Source organism: Ambystoma mexicanum, chromosome 4p (genome assembly GCF_040938575.1).
Source record: "Ambystoma mexicanum isolate Mex_15411 chromosome 4p, UKY_AmexF1_1, whole genome shotgun sequence".
NCBI lineage: Eukaryota > Metazoa > Chordata > Amphibia > Caudata > Ambystomatidae > Ambystoma > Ambystoma mexicanum.
In genome coordinates, this window is record NC_090927.1 from 43235637 (window position 1) to 43253662 (window position 18026).

An 18026-nucleotide genomic window follows, 5' to 3' on the forward strand; every position below is an offset into this window, starting at 1 on the left:
CTCCTCCTTTGAATGCCTGGTCTGCAGGCTCTCCATCTCTCCTGGCCTCTCTCTGACTGTGGCACCATCTACAGGCCACCTGGCCAGGTCGCCGTCTTCTTCTCAGATTGGGCTGACATCTCCACTTCTCCCCTTGCCTCTAACTCTCAACTTCTCCTCCTCGAAGCCCTCAACATCCACCTGGATGCTTCTAAAGCCTCATCGGGGTTCTTCCGCAACCTCTGCGACACTCTCTTTCCATTCTACGCCCTGGTCCGACACACTGCCAGGCCTACCTTGGATGTTCTCATCTCCTCAGGCATCCCCCTCTCCAATGCTCTTGCCACTCTTCTCTCTTGGACTGACCACTTTCTGCTCTCCTCTCACTGGACGCTCTCTGTCCCCCAAGCTAAGCCCACCCCAGCACTGCCACCTACATTCACAGTCATTCGGCCCATGAAGCGTGTATCATTGTTTCACACTTCACAGCAGCATATGCTCATCGCTACGCAAACGGCACAGCCCTCCATGCCCTCTCCCACGTTCCTGGCGGTTGCCATTGCGGTTCTGTCAATTCCAGGAGAGACTAGCCAGACTGCGTCCACCTCGCTTGCAGCCCAATTGTCTGGGAAACAGAACATGCAGCAGTACGTCATTGCATATCGCCGCGCTTGTTTAAAAAGGGGGCGAGCGCTTCTAATTGAAGTTAGTATGCTTGCGTTACTCCACGAACCTCAAATTCCTGTTTGACTTCCTTGTTTTTACCCCGGCCTACGTTCCTGACCTTTTCTTCGGATCTCCACTACTCAGTATCGTACCTCTGCACTGAATCTCTGAACCAGTTTCTGCTTAACGGGCTGTCTTTTGGATTACCCTTTGCCTTGTTTCTTATTCCCGCTTGTTGTCAGACCTAAGCTTTGGTTATTCGGATTGAGATTGGATTTGTCCAAGAAGAGAGCCCACATCCGAGTCTGCATCTCTGCGGCCTCTAATAACAAAGCTCAACTCTTTATTTATTGTTTATTTATTGTTTGCTTGTTAGGAGCTTATGCAATAAGCAAATATTATTTCAAAGAGCCCACAGGGAAGGGAGGGAGCAATGGTTTAAAATACATTAAAAAACACAATGTTAAAGAGCAGGGGTGGGGGTAGAAGGGACGAACTTACAATGCCTGGCGAGTATTCAGAACGTGCAAGTGCATCAAGGAAGAGGGATGAGGAGGTCAGTGCTGGGGAGTCCACGCTCATGGCTGAGCCATGGCTGAGCCACAGATGAAGTGCTAGGAATGTTGAGTGCTACACGGACTGGGGCCGCAGGAGGTGCAAGTGCAAACCTCCTGGGGGAGGGTGTGCAGATGCAAGTGCTGTGGATAGACAGGAGCTGGGAAGATTGGTGTGGTAGGACAGGGCCTCAATGTTGTATAAGGTCGCAGGACACCGATCACAGCAACTGTGGGATTAGCTGAGTAGAGAAGAAGGGAACGAGGAGGAAAAGAGGAAAGTCTTAAGGAGCTTTCGGAATTTGAGAAGATCCTGCTCAAGGCTTAGAGGGAGGGGCAGGCTATTACACAGAAGGGAGCCCGCTGAAGAAAGTGAACGACCACCTACTCTCTGATTAGCAAAACACTTTACACACAATGAGTTGGTGCCAGAGGAACATAGTGGTCTAGAGGGAGAGTATTTATTGAGATAAAGTTGAAGATTGAGGTGTTGGCCAATCCTTCTGCAGTCACCACCTCTCCTGTTCCCTCCCAGGCCCTCTCTATACAGCTCTGGCTTCTCACTTCACCACTATAACTCAGGACAACCTGTCCACTCTCTCCTCTTCCTCTCCCCCTCCTGACCTCCCTCTGGCCGACTCTCCCTCTCCTCCTCCCTTCTCCTCTTTCTCTCCTATGACACCTGACAAGGTTTCTAGAAGTCCGATCTATGAGAGTGTGGTCCAAACAGGTGCTCCCCTGCACCTCCAGAAACATCAAGGACCACACTGACATCCTCGCTCCAGCCTTGGACGATTTCTGCAAACACTCTTTTGCCACTGGAACATTCCCCTCTCTCCTCATGCACTCCCTTGCACCCCCTCCTAAAAAAGCCTTCTGCCAGAGGCACGGAACATGCTCTCCTGCACACCCGGAAAGATCTGCTCACTAATCTTGATTCAAGCCTTCCTTCTGTCCACAGTCAATCATGACATCCTGATCAATCGACTCTGTAAGAACCTAGTCATCACTGATCAGGCCCTGGAGTGGTTGCCCTTCTTCCTCCTGGACCGACCCTCCGAGATCCAACTTGGGTTCTTTCTCTCCACCACATCTGCTGCTCTAACTTCTCACACAGGCTCTTCAATGTCTACTTGGCCCCTTTGTCCCACCTTATTTCAACCTTCTCCTCGAACTTATGCGGATGACACTCTGCTCTCTTTCAGGCTCCTTTCCTCTCTCGCTCATTCTGTCTATCCGCGATACAGGATTGGCGTGCCTCCAACGATCTCTGCCTTAATGCCAGTAGGACTGAGATCCTTCTCATTGGGACCCTTGCTCCCCCTTTCCTTCTCTCACTCTGGCGGCCCTCCTTGGGCCCTCTTCCTGCGCCTTCCTCCTGTGAGGCAAAGATCCTTGGTGTCTCATTCGACTCCACTCTCTCCTTCTCTCCTCCCATCACGGACCTTGCCAAGGAGGCCCACTACCAGCTGCACCTCCTCAGATTTATTCTTCCTTTTCTCACTTTCCACCAGAAACTCAGTGTCTCCAGAGCCCTGTTCTCTCAAGGCTGGACTACTGCAACAGCCTCTTTCTCAATCTGCCTTCCTCTACTCTCCGCCCTCTGCAGTTAATACAGAACAGGACTGCAAGTCTTGCCCTTGGCCTCACGCCCAGGGACTCTATCTCTCCAGCCCTGAACTCCCTCCACTGGCTCCTGGTGGCTGCAAGGATCAAATTCAAGACCCTCTGCATCATTCACAAGGCTTTCTGGGGCCGGGGCCTGCACTACATACAACTCTCTCTTCCAAAATACCAACCTTCTCAAGCCCTTCGCTCAGCCACCTCCAACTCTCTGAGGGTCAGACGCTTCTCCAGACAGAGACTTGGGATTAGATCTCTCTCCTCTGCAGGTGCCTCCCGCTGGAATGGCCGCCCTGCACCTCTCAAACTTGAGCCAGACCACCTGATGTTGCAGAAGCAGCTCAAGACTTCTTCCTTTTTTTCTTTTCTCTCTCTCTCTCTCTCATTGCACTTTCCCTTTCCCTCTCCCTTCCCCTTTCTCCCTCGCCTCTGCACTTGTTTGTTTGTCCTCCCTCTGTCTTCGTCCCCCTTGTCTTGTTGTGCCTAGAAAGACTTGTGTACAGGTGCGTTATAAATGAATTATATAATATCATATAATTTTCTCCATAACCACAGCTGTGCCTACAGATTTTGTCCAATTATATCCAATGGGGAACTTTTACCACCTTGGAAAACTTCACTTTAAATACTTACTCACTTGAACACATTTTTCTTGGGCCCGGCAGGGTAGGGACTTGCAACCTACGGCTCTCCATATTTTGTTTTACTCAAACTTCCATAAAACCTCACTGTTGTTTATATTGGCGTTGACTGGTGGAGTTTTAGGACAAAGCATCTGGGCTGCCATAGGTTGCAGACTCTGCCCTAGGGTCCTGGAGTTTCAGGTACAGCTCAAAAGGAAGCCTTATGTGACAGAGTGGGTACATGTAAACATCTATTTCTGCCAAAAGATCAGGTGGCTCTGAAAAGGATGAAAAAGAGATGAAAAAGCAAGTGGAGAGGTGATGGAAAAAAGGGGATGGAGGGACTGTAAAACTAAGGAATTAGTCAATATAAGGTGACTAAAAGGAAGGATGCATTTACAACTAGTGCCCCAACATTATTCCAAGTGTCAAGTATAATCAGAATTTACAGTGAGAAACCTGACCGTGTTCTCCCAACCTTTGGGATTTTCCATTCAAGTGGCCAGGGAAGGGCCATCGCTTTTGAGCCCCGACCCAGGGGGTGGACAAGTGAGGGAGATCACCTGGATGGAGGGTCACGGGGGATTGGGAGCAGAATGCCCTCAGACGAGACATGGTATTTTCCCAGACCAAAAGACATCTTAACCTACTCTCCCTCAGCCTTTGTGGGGTGTTTACAATCACACCTCATCTGCCCCTCCCAAATCTTGAGAAATACTGAGACGCGGAAGAGGCCACTGAGATGCATAAAAATTACCCCTGCGAATAACACGGGGAAACAAAGGGCAAAAGACTGTACAAAACATGTTGTCCCATATATAGAATCAGGCACCCAATACTGACTATTTCCACCTGACTCCACTTAACAAGCTGGTTCCCTATATAACGTGCAGTCCTGATCAGATGAATGAGAGAGCTGGGAAAGCACAGAGGACCCGAGAAGCTGGAAGAAGGATCCGGAGGAGCGCAACGTGCTGGAACGCTGGCCCATTGTAGAGCGGGCTGCAGCATGTGTGGGGGAGCTGGACCTCCTGCAAGCCAGAGGAAGGCAGCTGGGACGCTGCTGGCAGAGTATGTATGAGTGCTTGTTCCCTTGGTCTGTTCTGTATGCAGGGGCTAAGGGAGTCAGGGGGGTAGGTGGTGAGACCCTGACCTCGACCCACAGCATCCTGACGAAACCGCTTACCAGTGCTGCGCTTCCCAGGGTGAGTTTTGCATGAGAGAGAGAGAAACTCAGGAGCGTGTGGGTGGCTGGAGCGGGGAAAAGAAATATAGAAAGAGTTAAAGACAGATTTGAAAGCAGAAATAGTGAGCATGAAATTAAAAGTAAGAAAGCAGTGCAAAAGGTAAAGATGCAGAGGTAGAAGTAAAAAGGACAGAAAGCAAGCAGAACTAAAAGCAGGCAAGCGGCCCGAAACAAAAGTTGAAAGCAAGTTGAAAGTAAAGTCGGGCAAGTGGCCCAAGAGGAGCAAAGCGGATAGAAATAAGCAAAGTGAAAGAAAGTAAAGTGCGAGAGTGCACGAAGGAGTCACGAGAGGACAAGTGACTCCGAAACAGAGGAGCGAATGAAACAAAAGGTGCAGGTGCACAAGCAAAGCAGTAAGGTGCAAGAGGAACGAAGATAAAGTGAGAGAAACAAAAGCCAAGAGGGGCTACATGGTCAGAGTGGTCGCGCCTAGGAAATGCCAAGAGCCTGGCATTCCCGAAAGCCTGTGGTCCTACCCCAAGAAGAAACAGTGTATGAAAGAACTGTTGAGTAAAGCATATTCCAAGAGTGATCTGTGTTTAACAATTGAAACTTTATGAAATCAGAGTATATCCCGATAAGGAGTGACTTTGTGTTTAAGAATTGAAAGGGGCCTGAGCTAGGGGATGGGAACCTCCAGTGGCCCGAAGATTTGACATTTTAGTTGTGTTGTTAAGAGGTTTGAAGCTTGGGGAAGGGAACCCAAAGAAGCGTACAGAAAGAACTAACACATTTTCTTTTTTATGGTATTCTGGAGTTTGACCAAATTGAAATGTGGGGAAGATAACCCCAGAGAATTTAAGAACTTTGCTAACTACAATAGGCCTAAGAAGAAGGTCCTACAAACAGCTCTATTGTTTGACATTGACCAAGCAGCACCTGGTAAGAAGACCACCTGGAACCAATTCTGGTTCCAATTTTTGTTGGACCACTTATTTTTGAAAGACTCCTTATCACATGTTTGCATAGAGTGATGGCTAGCAAAGGTTCAGACACAGAAAGACTTTGGACTACTAGACAAAGACGGCCATTAGAAACATCAGTTAAGGGAACTGCCCCTTTAGAGTTAGGGCCAGTTAAGCATTACACCAACCCAAAAGCCTTACTAAATAACGGTTTTCGAACTAACCCTTTTCAGTCTGTGTCTCCCTTCATGCCATGCTGGTCTCACAGTACCATCATTAGTGCAACTACATGCTCAGCATTAAAAAGGCCCCAAATTTCCCTGAAACATTTTAAACGATTTGCATGCTAACAAAATCTAGCTGGAATTAAAAACAACTCTGATAGACCAGTGATTCTAGTCTGTGTGTGAGCTTAGTCATTCATGCAGATCATATTTTTCGGTGTGCATCTTCCGATGTCCCTCTTCTATGGTCAATTTACACGATTGTCCCTGCTTTCATTTATAAAATCTGGTCACTCTAAAAATAAGGAATTATGGGGGGAGGAGGGGGGAGAGACAAAGTCCAACCCATTATACAACGCAGACAATTGCTTGAGGCAATAAACTGCAGGACCAGTGCTGGAAACTGAAAATATTTACTGGGGGAACTCGCTCATTCTTGGAGGGGCAGGGCAAGGCCAGGTCAATATGACTTGAAAGAGCCCAATCCTGACAATTTGCGCAAAAGCAAAGAGCATTATGGGAACATAATAGCCACAATTTTAAATTTGAAACATGTCTTCTAGTGAGTCAGTAAGAAACCCTTTTGAGCGAATAACGTAGCGAATAATGGAAGGTGGGCTCAGCAGTTTTGATAGGTCACACTACTCACCCTACGAAAAAAATGCATGTACATTGCAAGACCTATATACCAGGTTGGACAGCTGCCAGTATGTGAGGCTTTGGATGCTTCTGTATTCAGTTTCCTGTGCCAAGTCTACTTGTTGAAACGTGGGTTGCTCGTGCATGCGATAACTCGGCTTCAGGACACAGCTGGCTGGGAGTATCCTGTTCTGAAGCAGAGTTATCACACATACAAGCAGCCAGAGCTTCAACAAGCAGGCCCGCTTTCAGAAGACTTGGCAGCGCTGCAGTCTCTCCTGAAAGCCGCCTGCTCGTTGAAGCACCGGTCGCACATCCGTGCGATAACGCGGCTTCAGAGCATATCCGTGGACAGGGCAGCACTCCGGCAAGATTGCTCTTGATGGATCGCCGCTCCGTCTTGTTCGGCCCATTTCCTGCACTGTGGAGGACATGGCATCCAAGGAAGCAGAATTACTTTTCTTTTGTTCAAGACTGTGACTACAAGCAGGAGGGGTAAAATGCTTCTTCCCCTAAACTGGAAAAAATCTTTAAACGACCTAGAAAGAAAATAGGGCTTACAAAGTACATTAGAACAAATGGGAAATTATTCCAAGGCAGTGGGAAGAATATGAAACTAATATCATGAAGCTACAAGGGTTACAGAGAGGAAAGGAAAACCAAAAGGCATCTGGATATCAGTTACTTTATGGTATAGGGAAGTGGAGGTAGGGCACTAGAACAGATAGATCACCACGCTGATCAAGCAAATTAGGCGTTGGTCCCTGCTGCCAGTGAAGGGGTTCTAAGGAGCCAGTGCCCTTCCATCTCAAATTTGGGTTAAACACTGGTTACAACCCTGGTCACAGACGCTGGGTGAATAATCTGTTTTAGAATACTTCTGTCTGTTTGCAAGAACTCACTCTAGTCAGATGAGTATGGTTATAGGGTGGTTTTAATAACAGTTTTAACCAACATGTGTTTCGACCCTCCTGGGCGTTTTTCAAGGCATGTGGTCAGGTTGTGGCACATTGGTGGGGGCGTTGATGTTGGTATTCCGATGAATCTCCGGTGATATACAGCCCTGGGAGGTCATGGGTTGCCTTCTGGATACATAGTGCAGCCACGAGGATCTTTCAATTGAAAGATCGCCCCCACTGATGTGCCACAATCTGACCACATGCCATGAAAAAGACCCAAGATTGTCAAAACACGTGTTGGCTAAAACTTATCAAAACTACCCTATGACCAACTTCATCTGACTTGATTGAGTTCTTGCAAACACACAGAAGTATTATACACCAGATTACTGACCCAGCGCCTAGGTGACCAGGGTTCCAACCAGTTTCTGTTTAACTTTATTTTATATGGGCTGCGCTGAGCAAGTGTGGTTCTAGAACAGAGCCGGGGTTAATATTTCAGGTTGCAAGCTAACAGCCAGGCACAAAATGACACTTACCCCATCTGTTCATTCAGCAAACCATTTCTTACCCACCAACAGCTCATTGTGGCACACCAACGGTGAGGGGCCGGCACATATTTTGAGGCCTGACACAGAATAGCATAGAGAGGATTATACTGTAGAACGCTAAATAACACTATAGTCAAGGGAAGTACCCAACTGGCATGCCACAGGCAGAACTGTATTTCACTATTGAATAAAAAAAAGGTATGGGATACATATCACAGCACTGATGCACGCTAAATCCAGAGCTCTCAGGTTACCCAGTTCCCTGCCGACAGCCATCCAGTACCATTGTATCTTGAAATTCTGGGGTTTGCAGTTCTGTCTTTTCCATTTTAAACTTAGAACTACAAATCCCAGAATATCAAGAAAGAACGGGAGTGCGTGGCTTGCTCACGCATGGAACTGAGAAACCGGAGAGCTCTATAAAATCATCAGCGAGCAAGCTCTGGAACCATTTATATAGCTGGCCAAAAGTTATTTTGCCCACTAAAGTTAATAGATATTCCACACTTGTATAGGTTGTCAGCCTACCAGATAGCCAAGAACCTACACCTACCTGCTTTCACAAACTCCAGACACCAGAGACAGCAGCATGGAGAGGAACATGCAGGTGGGCACAGCAGCTTGTTTTGACAACTCCACAATGATGCTGCCCTCCACACCCTCAGATTGCCAGTGTGTCAATTTGATGGGCCCCTCATCGTACTTGTCCCTTACGAATAGTGCCTTGCTCTGGGCCACAGTGTCGAATACAGCCCGTAGATCTGAGGAGTGGGTAGCTGCAGTAGGCTGAGCATCGCCGTCACCGGCTGCCAGCTGCTTTTCAGCAGGGTGCAGGAGGGACAGCATGGCCTTCCGCTGGTCGTAATAAATGAGGATCACAGAGTCTGCCTCGCCAAGGTTACCCATTTGCATTCGGCAGCTCCAGAATTTGCTGTCTTTTTCTCTTCTAAGTTGCACCCAGAGATCATGGTAAAATATGGTGCTGAGATCTCCTAGAAACTGCTGGAGCTCTTCTTCCTTATCCTCTTTGCTGTTGCTCCAAGTCCCCAGGACACATACGTCCACTTGGCTCACCTTCCGGATGTCAGCCAGGTACATCTTCACATGGCCTGGGATGAAGGGGAAGTGGAGGACAGCCAGCACCACAGCAGAATTTTGCTCTGGGATCCACCGACCAATCAGGAGCCCGCTCTCAGCTGCAGAGCAGCACGATGGAAAGAAAAGCTTCATCGCCATGCCTGGTGACTTGGAAGGGATCTCAGAACTGTAGGACAACATAAGAAAAACCTCAGATGGGACAACAATCAAGTGCAGAAAAGTATCACTACAGTGCCAAACATTTACATTCAATTACTTTCAGGCATTCTTCTAATAAAGAAAATGAAATATGTAGACATTTGGCATGTTCTTTCCTTCAGATCACAGGAAAAGTGAGGCTATGTTGCGAGAGTGAGTAGGTAAAAATAACCCATTGTGAACTTTTAGAAAGATTAGAGGGATTGTTTGCAGGTTAGCATGCTCGATGAAAGCTAATATTGTTCCCGCATATGGACAACTTTTCACAAACACATGAGGCCAGAATTTGCAAAAGAAATTCCTGAGAGAGGAATTTCTTTCCTTTCAAGACAGAGATTGAATGAGTCAACACTTAGACCTTTGAGGAGCAGTTCTTTTGCAAGTCAGCAGCTCCACATTAATTTGAGAATAACCCACATTAATCATCATTTAATGGCCCAGTCGTGATTGACAGAAACAGAACTGGCAACCAAAGACCTGACCCCAGAGGGCATTGGTCCATTTCGCATGAAACCAAAAACAGAATTGGTACTCTTGTTGGAATGAGCCACAGAGAATCCAACTGCAAACTAGTTGCCACTCTGCACTGTAACTCTTCTTGGAAACAACTGTGTCTCCAGGCCTCAAAATAAGGTCCCATTGCTGTGGGCGTCTTACATGTCCAGTGCCTTTCTCAGGCAATAACATGCACCCTAATATCCGTGCAAGCTCCTAGAAGGGTTGATATGCAATCACTCACGAGCCGCTGTTGTAAACTGCCCTTTTCCTGGGAGCAAATCATGCTAAAATAAAGGTTCGCCCCATAACAAATGCCTTTTTAAAGTCCCTTACTCTCGTGGTTGGAATGAATCGAATGCTTCCAGCTCCCTGGCTGACTGCTGCCCCATACATCACAGCCTCTGGCCTTATATCCCTGGTCTAAAAGGATGACTTTAGAGACCATCCTGGGGTCATCTGATGATCATCGAACTACACTAGAAGTCATTCCCACATCATCAGACGTCATCACGCTGTTAAAGTCATCAGCAAATATCTCAGAATGGTGGGTGATGATTTGGGGATGAGCTTAGGATGACTTAATGAATATGCTAACATCATCCCCATTTTAGAAAACTCTTTTGTTCCTGATGCTTTTAGGATGACCTACTGATCACTTCAAGAGATTGCACGTTTGTCCCTGATGATTTGGGGATGATTCTGGGATGACCTGCCGATTACTTCAAGAGCATTGCCATGAAACAGGTTTGTTCTTGATGATTTGGGGATGACTTACTGATTACTTCAGAACAGTAAGTTTGTAGGATGATATGCAGACCAATACAGATTGTCATTCTGCTTTTGCTTAGTTGCACTTATGCTGAATGATCCCCCACCATGGCAAGGGTAAAGCTTGAGACTATGTTGGGCCAAAGTGGAAGCCAGGGGCCTAAACATAGCATGCACCCGTGAGAATCCTTTGCCATCCCAGTCAAAAGCAGGCACCCATCACCCTCACAAGCCCCAATGTGGCCTGGATACAGCCTGAGACTATGTTGGGCCAAAGGGGAAGAAAGAGGCCTAAACATAGCATGCACCCACTGGGTGAGAAACCTTTGCCATCCCAGTCAAAAGCAGGAACCCAGCACCCTCAAAATCAATACATTTCCATGCTGACTTGTTAGGTACAAATTGGTGTAGTCACACTGTGTGAGACTACACAACACTTATCTGCTTGGTATTAGGTAAGCCCACCTTTTGGTATAGGTCTGAACTACACAGGTTGGCAGTGTGACTGAGCAGCCAGGCCTATCTCAAGAGGGATAACTGAGCTGTAGAGCTGTACAAATGAAATCTGTAAATACAAGTAGCCAAGTAACACTTACACTCAAGGTTTCAGTTATAAATAGTTGTTTATTTAATTAACATCAATTTTTTAATAAGCGTGCAATTCATGTAACAATGTAAATATACTTCAAAATTACTTTTCAGAATCAGAGCAAGTTAGTGGATACTCTTTGGATATGCTTCATACACAATTGCTACACCCTGGGGTGACTTCAATCACAAGGACAGTAATGGCATTTATGTATCACACTAGGTTGCAGAAAGGAAAGGTTTAAAGGAAGGAAAAAGGTTAAACAGGTTCTCAGTATATGGGAGGACAACTAAATCTTCCAATGAAATCTAGACAAGCCTTTCCCAGCAGTAACAGTCTAAAACAAGTTACTACCTATGAGGGACAAACCATATCAGAGTCTGCAGGGAGCCAGGACAGCCAAAGTCAATTTGAAACAGTCTTTGGAGCGGAGGTACTTCTTAGAATCAAAAGGCTTGCACAAAGTTAGAGAGTTTGTTAGAAAATCACTTGTAGGGTCACAAGCTGTGAAAACAGAGTTGGAATCAACTCTAAAAGTAAGCCACTGCAATTCCCAACTGAGAAAAGCAAGGCTACGAGACAGTGAGGTAAATACCCTAAGTCTAAACAGTACCTCTGGTTTGAAGAAGAGTGGTCCAGCTGGCTTCTGTCCTGCTACAGCGTTACAGACCCCGTGTTCCTGAGCCTTAGTTGTGGGGATAAGAGGGAGGACATCTCCTGCGGTGGAACTTCGGAGGTCATTGGCAGCTATGGGCTCTTTTCGGTTTCAGCGCTTAGTAAACAGCACTGTTGCTGATCTCTGGTACCGGTTGGGCTTCCTTCACTCCTTGGGTCTGGTGAGGGGACTCTAGCTCTGGGTCGTCCTGCTTCTGGAGGGTCCTTAGGAGACTCCTGGAGCTTCTAGCCGGATTTCAGACATTTCACTCGACTACGGATTACTCGACCCATGGCACTTGGTTCTTGCAGCAATGAAGAAGTACAGCCAGAGAAGATGGTCCAGTGGAGTTAGTCTCTGTGTTAGTTGGTCCCACTAACTAACCCAAGGGGAGAAGTCGTCCAATCCGAAGCTTCTCTGTCTGGAAAGGGAGTTTCAGCACAGCAGCAGGGCTTCACCAGGCAACTCAAAGGTCCAGGAGGATGCAGCAAGCTTCGTTCACGGTTTCTTCGTCGGGTGTTTCTCCCAGTGGTCGACTCTGCCTCTAGTCCCAAAACCCTCGCTTTTTAAGCAGGTTTCTCCCATTCATGCACAGCCTAGGCTGTCAATGACACATCAGGGTCGCTGTCCTGAAAGGACAGCCAGCCATTCAGGACTGGTTGCATTCAGGCATTCCTAGAGACAAAGGACAGGGGAGTTTCTGGACCCTCCCTCACATCCTGTCCTTCCAGACACACTGGAAACAGAGGCGGGCCTCAGGGCTGAAGTGCGCCAAAGGCAAGACAAACAAAGGGCTCCAATCTGTTCGACGCACAGAGTAAAACCCAAGAAAGACCTCACAAACAGAAAATTGCAAAAAAAGAAGACAGGGGCCGTTTTTATAAAATGGTCACCTCTGGGTGCTATACTGCAGCTGGGGGGGTTCAGCCTGCTGTTGAAAAGCACAATGGTAGGAAAAATTAAACCACTGCCACTAGCCATTTAAAAGTAGGGAGGGCAACATACAAATGTTACATGAGAATGTAGGATAAGGAGCTACTAGGTAACCCCCCAGCACTCCACTTAAGATGGTGCGTGCTGGACCCAAAAAAAGAAAAGGTAAGTAAAGTCAATTTCACTTTACTATTCTTGGGAACAGTAGTTTACACAAGAAAAGGTATTTTTAAACCTTATGAGAAATCTAAAGGATTTCTCAGTGACACTGCACTGAAGGTGCAGTGTGTCACCATACAAAAAGTAGATGCATATGGAGTTTGTCAGACTACAGTGAAAACATAATCCAAAAGGTCAAAACACATGAGGCAGTGGGAAAAGGGTCTCACTCACTACAGGGTTAAAATTAAAAAGTCCTACAGTCCAGCAAAAGAGCTGGGGGTCTCTAAGGTTGAACAGAATTAGCACAGAAATGAGAATTCTCCCCAACATCACTGCACCAATATATGGCAGTATTCACATGCACTCCTTCACACATTATTCATGTTTGCTTTGCGCAAAATCCAATAATCAACAACCATAACGAAAAGTACCTCCAGAAGCAATAAACAAACGGAACCACAAAGTCCCATCAACTGAGGTCTCAACTACCCACAACCTACCAAATACAAGCAACAAGAAACCACAAACAGCAAAGACTAAACCCAAAAGACCATAAAAAACACCAATCGAAATAAGACGCCCACTAAGGAACACAACCCATGCATCATGCCTCGCCACAAGAAAGACAAAGAAGTCAGAAAAGACAACAGAAATAATAGGGAAATCCCAAACCACTCGGGAAGGCACGGACCAGCATGATCCCACAACCCCAAAAAACTCGGCAAACATCTGAGATGGCCCATGGAGACATACAAATAACAGAGCAAAGACAGACTACAATGCTCGCTACCTGTCCACATACGACAATGTGGTAAACAAAAACAGCACAGCAACAACGAACCGACAGCCAACAAGCTTCATGAATACAGACCCAACCAGGACAAAAACGGATGACGACTAATAAACCATCACAACCCGGTCTCCACCATGGACAATACCCCAACCAGAACAACAAACAAATTAGAAACTATCACACTCACTCTACACCCCCTATATCACCAAGACTGGAACAGAGGGGTAGCTACCCTATTTACCACCCAGAAACGAACCAACCCCACCATAAACCTTATCGGTCTACTCGTCAAAGAGACTGACCAACAAAGAACCACCCCACCTAAAAGACTCAACCGGGAAAAACCCACCTGGAACGGAAACCCAACCAACACCATACCGGTCAGAACAAACAATACTAACAACAACACAAAAGGTAAATCCAGCAAACTACACTGCAGCCTCAACATTAGATCCATGGCAAACCACTCAACAGAAATCAATGACTTCCTAAGCGAAGGAGGCACAGACGTGCTCTTCCTTACTGAAACCTGGCTATAAGATAACTATAAAGCCATCGCGAACGAAGCAATACACGACAATTATAAATTAATACACGCCAACAGAGAAAACCGAAGAGGAGGTAGAATCGCAATTATACACAAAAAACACGCCTGAGCATCTCGAATCACCACAACCAACGCGGAAGACTATGAATCCCTCCAAATCAAGATAGAACTCAATGACCAATCCAACATAGTATTCCTACTGATCTACAAACCATCTTCTTACAACCCCAACTTTGCAACTAAACTAGCAGACGAGGCCGCCATGCTATCAACCCACCACAACAACCTAGGTGAAAGAGATCCCACCGATACAAACATAGATACAACAGAAGACACACTCAACAATTGGATCACCAAGGCCATTAACCAATTAGCACCAGCTAAAACATTCAAAGCAACACCAAAAACACTGGCAGCAAAATGGTTCACAGAAGAACTGAAAAAACATCCCAAAAAAAAAAACAACTGCAAAATGGAAACAAAATGGAGAGAACAATACACCAGACAAGACTAAATAAAATACCAAAGACAACTCAAACTGTACAAAGCAAGTCCTCAAAGCAAAAAAAAAAAAGCAAAAAAAAAAAATTAAATAAATTAATAAATACTACGCCACAGAATCGGCAAACAATTCACAGAAAGAACTCCATCACCCCTACACACTTTGTGACAGACACTTACACCAGAGCAGGGTGTGTGTAGTAGCTGCACAGCAGTTACTGCGTCTGTGAGCATTAGCCGGTGCAGGTATTATATATATATATATATATATATATATATAGTCACTTACACCAGAGCAGGGTCTGTGTAGCAGCTGCACAGCAGTTACTGTCTCTGCAAGCATTAGCCGGCGTGTGCGTGTATATATATATATATATATATATATATATATATATATATGTCACTTGCACCAGAGCAGGGTCTGTGTAGCAGCTATAAAGCAGTTACTGTCTCTGCAAGCATTAGCCGGCGCAGGTATATATATATATATATAGTCACTTACACCAGAGCAGGGTCTGTGTAGCAGCTGCACAGCAGTTACTGCCTCTCCGAGCATTAGCCTGTGCAGGTATTATTATATATGTAGTCACTTACACCAGAGCAGGGTCTGTGTAGCACCTGCACAGCAGTTACTGCCTCTCCGAGCATTAGCCTGTGCAGGTATTATTATATATGTAGTCACTTACACCAGAGCAGGGTCTGTGTAGCAGCTGCACAGCAGTTACTGTCTCTGCAAGCATTAGCCTGTGCAGGTATTTTATATATATATATATATATATATATATATATATAGTCACTTACACCAGAGCAGGGTCTGTGTAGCAGCTATAAAGCAGTTACTGTCTCTGCAAGCATTAGCCTGTGCAGGTATTTTATATATATATATATATATATATATATATATAGTCACTTACACCAGAGCAGGGTCTGTGCAGTAGCTGCACAGCAGTTACTGCGAGCATTATCCGGCACAGGTATAGTTGCGCTACTAAAAACCTATGAAATTCAGTGAAAAAACTTTGTTAAAGGGACGTTATGGTTCCAGGTAAAACCGACAAACCCCTGAAATTCGGCAGTTATGGTAAGATAAGCAACCATAACTCGCGCCACCGAGCACTGCTAACACCAACACCCAGTGGGGTGGGGGTAACAGGAGAGAGACACGGGGCATGAGCGGGGGTGTGGGGAAACAGCAGGGAGACACGGGGCATGATCGGGGGTTGGGGGGCAACAGGAGAGACCTACTTTTTGGTCATTTTTTAAAAAACTACTGGACGGATTTTCACCAAATTTGCAAAAGCATGCTTTCGGGACCAAGCCGCTGCTCCTGGTCCAAATTTGGTGAAAATCCGTCCAGCGGTTTGGGCTGTAGGCGCGAGCAAAACATTTTTCCCATTCAGTCTATGGGAAAAAACTAAAGTTTTGGGACCCCCCCCTATAACTTTTTCCCCCCTGGAGGAACCCTCACCAAACTTTGCAAAAAAAATCAGAGTGGGCCAAGCACTTTTTTTGCAAAGTTTGGTGAGGATTCGTCCAGAGGGGGCGAAGTTATAAGCCGCCCAAAAAGTGCTCTTCCTATGGAAACACCAATTTATCCATAACTACATGGCCACTAGCGTGGCCATGTAATATATATATATATATAGTAACTTACACCAGAGCACGGTCTGTGTAGTAGCTGCACAGCAGTTACTGCGTCTGCGAGCATTGCAGAGCCTGAACCCTACTTTAAATGAGCTTCGAGCAGCTACTGTGTCTATAATAACAACAGGCTGCCCCGTGTAATTTCAAAACCAGATGTTTAGAAAGTCACATACTTACAATATTTAATTTCAACAAGTGAAAAGTACAATACAAGGAATTACAGCTTCAACGTGCATCCCTAGAGGTTGCAAAAGGGCTCCTCTTAACAATATAAGAACAAAGGGGTGAGAACGTCTAAGTTGATGGATGCTAAAAGAAACGCATATAAAATTAACTACAAGAGCTGGATCGCATGCACACCTGATGCTGCCTGGAAACGTTTCCTAAAGGGTAGTTTTGTAGTTCCTTCTTCTTCTTAATTACCGAAAGCGTGGGCGGACCCAGGCAGGCGCTTTACCATCCAAAAGGATGATGTGCACCTAACCCACCATTCAACACACAGCCCACACTTCCACACAAACCACCAGCTACCTAACCACAAACACACACACCCCACCACTCAAAACACCATTCAGCGAGCCCCGGAGACCGGCGTGCAGACACGCGGGACCCCGACCTGTACGCCTGCACATGCGCTTCAGGCGAGGCACCCACCACCTCGCACCGCCCCCAGGACCACCGACTACCCCCAATCAAACACCACCGCAAACAAACGTCCCCGCCAACACACCACCAGCTACCACACCACAAACACACACTCCCCACCACTCAAAACACCACCCAGCGAGCCCCGGAGACCGGCGCGCAGACACGCGGGACCCCGACCTGCACGCCTGCACATGCGCTTCAGGCGAGGCACCCACCACCTCGCACCGCCCCCAGGAGCACCGACTACCCCCAATCCAACACCACCAGCAACCCCACCGCAAACAAACGTCTCCGCCAACACACACCACCAGCTACCACACCACAAACACACACTCCCCACCACTCAAAACACCACCCAGCGAGCCCCGGAGACCGGCGCGCAGACACGCGGGACTCCGACCTGCACGCCTGCACATGCGCTTCAGGCGAGGCACCCACCACCTCGCACCGCCCCCAGGAGCACCAACTACCCCCAATCCAACACCACCAGCAACCCCACCGCAAACAAACGTCCCTGCCAACACACACCACCAGCTACCACACCACAAACACACACTCCCCACCACTCAAAACACCACCCAGCGAGCCCCGGAGACCGGCGCGCAGACACGCGGGACTCCGACCTGCACGCCTGCACATGCGCTTCAGGCGAGGCACCCAGCACCTCGCACCGCCCCCAGGACCACCGACTACCCCCAATCCAACACCACCAGCAACCCCACCGCAAACAAACACCCCCACCAACACACACCACCAGCTACTGCACCACAAACACACACTCCCCACCACACAAAACACCATTCACGCCCCCGCCCAGCCGGCTCTAAGCATCCGAGAAAAGACGCGTCTGCTGCTCATTGGGGAAACGAAACGGACCCTAGCAACCGAGGCGGACTTTCCTCAGCCCTCGCCGGTGACGGAATCTTCTGTCTCAAAGGCCCAGACATGAACATAGAAGATGGACTTCGCCCGTTTTCTAGTTCCCATTCGAGTAACGGACCCTAGCAACGCTCGCCTTCACTTCATCACATGGGCTGCATACGTCACGTGTGTTTCAACGTCCGCTTCATCACGTGGGCTGCA

General features: G+C 47.1%; 1 protein-coding gene across 3 annotated transcripts in view; it reads right to left on the reverse strand.

Moving 5' to 3' along the window:
* The window catches only part of LOC138452946 (phosphatidylinositol N-acetylglucosaminyltransferase subunit Q-like), a 718081-nt gene that overhangs the window by 587559 nt on the left and 112496 nt on the right, over positions 1–18026 (reverse strand). The window contains exons 1-2 of one of the 3 annotated variants that reach the window (XM_069605313.1): positions 17820–17914; positions 8463–9173 (exon numbers count right to left, since the gene is read on the reverse strand). In XM_069605313.1, the coding sequence (XP_069461414.1) occupies positions 8463–9173; positions 17820–17896 (788 nt within the window). In that variant the 5' untranslated portion in view covers positions 17897–17914. The other 2 variants (XM_069605314.1, XM_069605315.1) reach the window with 2 other exon arrangements.